This window comes from Haematobia irritans, chromosome 5 (genome assembly GCF_050003625.1).
Source record: "Haematobia irritans isolate KBUSLIRL chromosome 5, ASM5000362v1, whole genome shotgun sequence".
NCBI classification, from domain to species: Eukaryota; Metazoa; Arthropoda; class Insecta; order Diptera; family Muscidae; genus Haematobia; species Haematobia irritans.
In genome coordinates, this window is record NC_134401.1 from 118891360 (window position 1) to 118899827 (window position 8468).

At 33.5% G+C, this 8468-nt stretch overlaps 1 protein-coding gene across 1 annotated transcript; it reads right to left on the minus strand.

Annotated features, from left to right (window-relative positions):
• Window positions 1–7339: 7339 nt before the first annotated feature.
• LOC142240016 (pupal cuticle protein Edg-78E-like) lies at window positions 7340–8219 on the minus strand. Its single transcript, XM_075311734.1, has 3 exons — window positions 8157–8219; window positions 7879–7942; window positions 7340–7793 (listed from the first exon to the last, which is right to left on the minus strand). Exons 1-3 carry the CDS (start codon window positions 8217–8219, stop codon window positions 7450–7452), a joined length of 471 nt encoding a protein of 156 aa, XP_075167849.1. The 3' UTR covers window positions 7340–7449.
• Window positions 8220–8468: the final 249 nt, after the last annotated feature.

Consider the following 8468-nt stretch of genomic DNA (forward strand, 5'->3'; position numbering starts at 1 on the left):
TTAATATTTTCTCTTAATGGCTAGGGTAACATTCGCATTATAACGCAATTAGTGATGGTGGCTGTCGTGATGGTTATCATGATGACTGTGATTATCATGTCCAGATTGGTGACCGTGGCTATTATGTTCTGATTGATGGCCATGGTTGTCATGTCCATGATTGTCTTGTCCAGAGTGGTGGCCATGATTGTCATGTCCAGATTGATGACCGTGGCTGTCGTGGTTTTCATGTCCTCCGTGATGACCATGGCCAGAATCGTGTCCATGGCTGTCATGATTGTCATGTCCAGAGTTGTGACCGTGGTTATCATGTCCCTCCTGGTGGCCGTGGTTGTCGTGCCCGGAATTGTGTCCATGCGAGTCATGTCCGGAATTATGTCCATGTGAATCATGTCCGTGGCTGTCGTGTCCGGAATTATGTCCATGTGAGTCATGTCCGTGGTTGTCGTGTCCGGAATTGTGTCCATGGCTCTCATGCCCTCCTTGATGACCGTGACTGTTGTGTCCATCATGGTGGCTGTCGTGTCCGGAATTATGACCATGACCGCTGTCGTCATGTCCTCCGTGATGACCATGGCCGGAATCATGACTATGGTTATCATGTCCGCCTTGGTGACCGTGGCTGTCGTGTCCGGAATTGTGACCATGGTTCTCTTGTCCTCCTTGATGACCGTGACTGTTGTGCCCATCATGGTGGCTGTCGTGATGACCGTGGTTGTCATGTCCGGAATCATGACCATGACTGTTATGGTTATCGTGTCCATGGCTATCATGTCCAGATTGATGACCGTGACCGGAATGGTGATCATGACTTCCATGATTGTCATGTCCAGATTGGTGTCCGTGATGACTATCATGGCCTGATTGATGTCCGTGATGGCTGTCAGATTGATGGTTATCATGGCCAGATTGATGTCCGTGATGGCTGTCATGACCAGATTGATGACCACCATGACCAGATTGGTGACCATCATGACCAGATTGATGTCCATGGCTGTCATGGCCAGATTGATGACCGTGATGGCTATCATAGCCCGATTGATGTCCGTGATGGCTATCATGACCAGATTGATGGCCGTGATGACTATCATGACCAGATTGCTGTTCGTGGTGGCTATCATGACCAGATTGATGTCCATGGCTCTCATGGCCAGATTGATGACCGTGATGGCTATCATGGCCAGATTGATGTCCGTGGCTATCATGGCTAGAATCATGACCATGGTTTACATGATGGTCTGAATGGTGACCATTACTTTCATGATGATCAGCATGGTCATGGCCACCATCATGTCCCGTTTGCCTCTTCACATGCTCCAAGCCTTTCACTAGAGCTGCTGGTAAAACATCACCATGATGATGTTTATTATGGTCATCTTGACCAGCAACTAGCAAGCCAGCCAAACACAAAATTAAAATCTGTAATGAAAATATCCACTCAATTTTCCAATCCGATATTCTTGCATTTCAAAATACTCACATATTTGATCATGATATTCTTAATGGAATATGAGTGAGTGACTGCTTTAAGGTTTGAAGTGGAACTGATTTTGTTTGATACCTCCATAAGTATTTATATTAATTCAAAATATTTATGAATCAATCAATTGTGTTCTCATATCAAATCTGGATCATTTCTTGAGACCTGTTTTAAAATTTTCAAATGATCTGAATTTAATTTTTTTGTTTGTTTTTTGATTTTCTTCTTATGGTGCTAACTTGAATTGAAACCAGTCGAAAGGAGTTCAACGGTATTTAATGAGGATTTTGTTTATACATTTGAACCTACTAAGTGATTCTCATAAGGGTTAAACTGTTTTATGTGCCATAATGTTCTTCCAATTTTACGACTTGGTCATTAGAGCACATTTCCATTGCCTAGGTTCGTTCTCCGTTTAATAAAATTAAATAATTAAAAAATACAATAAACAAATAAGAATGACATTAAGTTCATATAACCTCTACCAACATCATAAGGGTCCAACATTCTAAAGCCCCCAACGGTACAAACGAATGGGAGAGACTGAAGCCAACAAATTTGCGATGGCGGAATTGTTGATTGTGTCGACAAAAACTTGTCGGCCGTGGAATACATAGCCGATTATCGCTCTTTGCCACAAGGTACGATGACACGAAAAATTCAGTCGATTCGACTTGTAGAGATCATCTTTACAAAGGTCCTATATTGATTTAGGTTAGGTATATTGTTAGGATAAGATTAGTTTGAAGAAAGGATCAAGCTTCCAATTCGGCTGGTAAGTATTCGGCTTGCAATGCGCTTTAATTCGACATTTCAAAGATGGGCTAGGTCCTAAGCCAACTTATCCCAGAATAGTAACATGGCTATGGGATGCCGACAACGATTCCCACCACCCTTGTGACTGTCGTCCCACAATTCTCCTGTTTTTTCCTATCTTGCTCTTCTTGTTTGGGTCATCACATTATATTTTCGGCGACAGTGGCACTGTTCCACACTAAACCGAGCCCAATTCCATTCCGACTGGCACCTATGTCAAAATTCGGCTTGTTATGACTTCAGACTCGCAGTTTTATCCATGTCCTTCTCTAATTTTGCAATGAATATGGAGTGCATTCTTACCGATTTTACCAAGTCGTTTTCAGTCCTCGTTGCCAATTTTGATCAAGACCAAATCCAGAGTAGTGACATAGGTAGAGCTTCAAGGATGCATTTTATTCTGATGCATCTTTCGATCCAAATGGGCGTTCACCTTCATGGTCCCAATCTTGATTGTCTCAGCCCGTCTGTGAGAATTGGAACAAATCGGAGAACTTCTCTTCAATTTACAAAAAATCGGTCATGGGGAAGGTCCTGCTCGCCGTCCAGATATCGAAAAATCAGGTACCCTATATTAATTCATAACTTCCCCCACGTTCTTCGCAAACTCAGGTAAATCGAAGATGTTTAGATTTTAGAAAAAGTCCGGCAAGGAGAAGTCTCTCTTCCTAGTCGAAATACCAAAAAACGGGATCTTTGTGTAGGAACCGCTCCCCAAAACTTCCCCAAAACTTTCAAGCAAATCAGAGAATTTAAGTCGAATTTCGAAAAACTCGGGCGATGTGGAGGCTTCCCTACATTCATTTTAGAGCATCTTCCCATGTTCTCAGAAATTTTCAAGTAAAAACAAGTAACAGGTTGGCTGATAAGTCCCCGGTCTGACACATAGATAGCGTCGCTAGTATTAAAAGCTTTCTGAATTTAAATGTTTTCTGAAGGGCAAAAATACGGTGGAAACAAAATCTTGGCTTGTTAATGAGTTTCCGGACTCTGCCCCAGGGAAATCAACAATAATTGATTGGTATGCAAAATTCAAGCGTGGTGAAATGAGCACGGAGGACGGTGAACGCAGTGGATGCCCGAAAGAGGTGGTTACCGACGAAAACATCAAAAAATCCACAAAATGATTTTGAATGACCGTAAAATGAAGTTGATAGAGATAGCAGAGGCCTTAAAGATATCAAAGGAACGTGTTGGTCATATCATTCATCAATATTTGGATATGCGGAAGGTCTGTGCAAAATGGGTGCCGCACAAGCTCACATTTGACCAAAAACAACAACGTTTTGATGATTCTGAGCGGTGTTTGCAGCTGTTAACTCGTAATACACCCGAGTTTTCCGTCGATATTTGACAATGGATGAAACATGGCTCCATCACTACACTCCTGAGTCCAATCGACTGTCGGCTGAGTGGACAGCGACCGGTGAACCGTCTCCGAAGCGTGGAAAGACTCAAAAGTCCGCTGGCAAAGTAATGGCCTCTGGTTTTTAGGATGCGCATGGAATAATTTTTATCGATTATCTTGAGAAGGAAAAAACCATCAACAGTGACTATTATATGGCGTTATTATGGCGTTTGAAGTTCGAAATCGTGGCAAAACGGCCCCATATGAAGAAGAAAAAAGTGTTGTTCCACCAAGACAACGCACCGTGCCACAAGTCATTGAGAACGATGGCAAAAATTCATGAATTCGGCTTGGAATTGCTTCCCCATCCACCGTATTCTCCAGATCTGGCTCCCAGCGTCTTTTTCTTGTTCTCAGACCTCAAAAGGATGCTCGCAGGGAAAAAATTTGGCTGCAATGAAGAGGTGATCGCCGAAACTGAGGCCTATTTTGAGGCAAAACCGAAGGAGTACTACCAAAATGGTATAAAAAAATTGGATGGTCGTTATAATCGTTGTATCGCTCTTGAAGGGAACTATGTTTAATAATAAAAACGAATTTTGACAAAAAAATGTGTTTTTCTTTGTTAGACCGGGGACTTATCAGCCAACCTGTTATATACGGACTTAAGTTTGACTGGACCGAATCTTAAATACCCACCACCATGAATCAAATATAACTATTTCGTGTTACTTGAAAATATAATGACTTTCAGGTGATTTTGATGATAGTTACTCTGCCAAGTAAACATGTATACTAAAACATGGACCGTCAAATCGGGAGATCGGTCTATATGGGGGCTATACCAAAACATGGACCCATTAACACCATATTCGCTCTATACATATTTGCGAACCCAAAATTCCTCTAGATTTCAAATCGGATAAAAATTGGGATGTCTCGACGCTCAGGACGTCAAATCGGGAGATTTGTCAATATGGGGGAGACACCAAAAAAATTATCCGATTCACACTACTTCGACCCACTTATTTATGGACCCAAAATACCTCCAGATTTCAGACAAATCGGATAAAAATTGCGGCGTCTAGATTCTCAAGACCCCAAAGCAGAGTGTCCGTTTATATAGGGGCTTTATCAAAATCTGGACCAATATAGCCCATATTCGAACTTGACCTACCTGCATATAAACGCCGAGTTTGTGCAAAATTTCATCTCGATACATTCATTATTGAAGACTGGAGCATAATTACAACAGACAGACGGACATCGTCTTACAATATCTCCCTTATCATGAATATATATATATATACTTTATATAATCGGAAATCGACATTTCGATATGTTACAAACGGACAGGGGACATGGTGCCCCCTCCCTGTCAAAACATTAAGAAATAAGTACGGTATCTTTGTCTAAAGACAACCCCTCCCCATTACCTACATTTTTCAAGCAAATCAGAGAACTAAAGTCGAATTTCCAGATATCAAAACATGAGTGACCATGTTTAACTATATGATCACCTCACCTACGTTCCCTGAAAATTCCATTTAAAATTTCATTGGTCCAATTTTAAAGAAATTTGGATAAAATTTTCTATGGAAATAAAATTTTGGCAAAATTTTTTATAGAAATAAAATGTTGACAAAATTTTCTATAGAAATAAAATTTTGGCAAAATGTTCAATAGAAATAAAATTTTGACAAAATATTCTATGAAAATAAAATTTTGCCAAAATTTTCTATAGAAATAAAATGTTGACAAAATTTTCTATAGAAATAAAATGTTGACAAAATTTTCTATAGAAATAAAATTTTGACAAAATTTTCTATAGAAATAAAATTTTGACAAAATTTTCTAAAGAAATAAAATTTTTACCAAATTTTCTAAAGAAATAAAATTTTTACCAAATTGTCTATAGAAATAAAATTTTGACAAAATTGTCTATAGAAATAAAATTTTGACAAAATTTCCTATAGAAATAAAATATTGACAAAATTTTCAATAGAAATAAAATTTTGACAGAATTTTCTATAGAAGTACAATTTTTACAAAATTTTCTAAAGAAATAAAATTTTGACAAAATTTTCTATAGATATAAAATGTTGACAAAATTTTCTATAGAAATAAAATTTTGACAAAATTTTCTATAGAAATAAAATTTTGACAAAATTTTCTTTAGAAATAAATGTTTGGCAAAATTTTCTATAGAAATAAATGTTTGACAAAACTTTCTACAGAAATAAAATTTTGACAAAATTTTCTATAGAAATAAATTTTTGACAAAAATTTCCATAGAAACAAAATTTTCTATAGAAATAAAATTTTGACAAAATTTTCTATAGAAATAAAATTTTGACAAAATTTTCTACAGAAATAAATTTTTGACAATTTTTCTATAGAAATAACATTTTGAAAAAATTTTCTATAGAAATAAAATTTTGACAAAATTTTCAATAGAAATAACATTGTGATCAAATTTTCTATAGAAATAACATTTTGACAAAATTTTCTATAGAAATAAAGTTTTGACAAAATTTTCTTAGAAATAAAATTTTGACAAAATTTTCTATAGAAATAAAGTTTTGAAAAAAATTTTGTATAGATATAAAATTTTGAAAATTTTTTCTATAGAAATAAAATTTTGACAAAATTTTCTATAGAAATAAAATTTGGACAAAATTTTCTATAGAAATAAAATTTTGACAAAATATTCTATAGAAAAAAAATTTACACAAAATTTTCAATAGATAATAAAATTTTGACAAAATTTTCTATAGATAATAAAATTTTGACAAAATTTTCTATATAACTAAAATTTTTACAAAATTGTCTATAAATATAAAAATATATAGAAATAAAATTTTGACAAAATTTTCTATAGAAATAAATTTTTGACAAAATTTTCCATAGAAACAAAATTTTCTATAGAAATAAAATTTTGACAAAATTTTCTATAGAAATAAAATTTTGACAAAATTTTCTACAGAAATAAATTTTTGACAAATTTTCTATAGAAATAACATTTTGACAAAATTTTCTTTCTATAGAAAAAAAAATTTAACAAAATTTTCTATAGAAATACAATTTTAACAAAATTTTCTATAGAAATAACATTTTGACAAAATTTTGTATAGAAATAAAATTTTGACAAAATTTTCTTTAGAAATAAAGTTTGACAAAATTTTGTATAGAAATAAAATTATGAAAATTTTTTCTATAGAAATAAAATTTTGACAAAATTTTCTATAGAAATAAAATTTGGACAAAATTTTCTATAGAAATAAAATTTTGACAAAATATTCTATAGAAATAAAATTTTGGCAAAATTTCTATAAAAATAAAATTTTCACAAAATTTTCTATAGATAATAAAATGTTGACAAAATTTTCTATAGAACTAAAATTTTTACAAAATTGTCTATAAATATAAAATTTTGACAAAATTTTCTATAGAAATAAAATTTTGACAAAATTTTCTATAGAAATAAAGTTTTGACAAAATTTTCTATAGAAACAAAGTTTTGACAATATTTTCTATGGAAATAAAATTTTGACATATAGAAATAACATTTTTACATAATTTTCTATAGAAATTAAATTTTGTCTTATAGACTTTGAAGAAGACCAATCGGGAGATCGAGTTTTAAGAGCCCGATATGGCACAATAATTTATGAAGTAGAGTTTGTGACAATAAATTCGATTACTATCAGATATATTTTTTTTGCATGTATCTTCATAAGCTCGATTTATTTTTGAAACCAATAGTACACTATAATTAGCATAAATATTTTGCACCATTCCATCATTAATGACCCTTTGATGCTTTATCGTCCTTGGATGGGTGAGTTTTTATATATTCCAAACTTTTTAATATGGCCTCTGGAATTGGTGGTGCCACAGGCAAAAGATCACTATGAGGATGGTAACCATTTTCATCAGCCGTATAGGTAACCTTCATGAGAACACCCTCTTTGGTGACATAATGATATTCACCAGTCACTGTCTTCTCATCACCTTTTTCACTGGCACCGATGCCATTGGTGACATCAAAACCATAGGCAAAATGCCCATGACCATCATCTTTTTTGAAAGCATTCTCAACATGAGCATGAGCATCATCATCCATGGCTACCGCCAAGGCAATAAAGGCTAAAATGACAATCTATATCAAATAAACCAGAGGAATATGGAATTAATATATTTGAAGTTTCATATGTTTGTAGTGGGAACTTACATATTTGAACATTATCCTCTGTGCTGTTGATGGTTGTTACCTTCAATTCTCTTCGTATTCTAGGCTGTGTTTAAAATCGATCTGATTTAATTTTTTAAAATACTCCAAATATTTATATCAAATTAACAACAACAAAAATATATATATATTTCTTATTAATAGGCCCTGTCCATAGTAGATGGATAAAATCTCTATAAATTTTGGTTGCATTAGAATGATGGAGATGCCCATTTTTTGTGGTGTCTTAAAAACCAGTTAAAGTTCAATGTTTCCATTACTAATATGTCAGGCTTTTGAATGCGTTTCTTTAGAATTTTTGGAATGTATATTTGGGTAGGCATAGTATTTTAACCATAACAAATTATAGTAGAATTAAAATGGAAATATAATTTAATTAATTTATAATTAATTTAAAATAATTATTTATTTTTTGTTATATTAAATTATTTTTATTTTTTTATCTATATTATATAGTGAATTAAAATGGAAATATAATTTAATACACTTATATTTAATTTAAATTTATTATTATTTTTTTATATTTTAAAGTACATATTTTTATTTTTTATCTATTATTTATTACATACACA

Coding starts and splice junctions, on each gene's coding strand:
- LOC142240016 (XM_075311734.1), bottom strand. CDS start 8,219: ATGCCTACCCAAATATACATTCCAAAAATTCTAAAGAAACGCATTCAA. Junction 7,943..8,156: donor TTCAAAAGCCTGACATATTA/GTAATGGAAACA, acceptor TTTTAAACACAG/CCTAGAATACGAAGAGAATT. Junction 7,794..7,878: donor AGAGGATAATGTTCAAATAT/GTAAGTTCCCAC, acceptor TTGTCATTTTAG/CCTTTATTGCCTTGGCGGTA.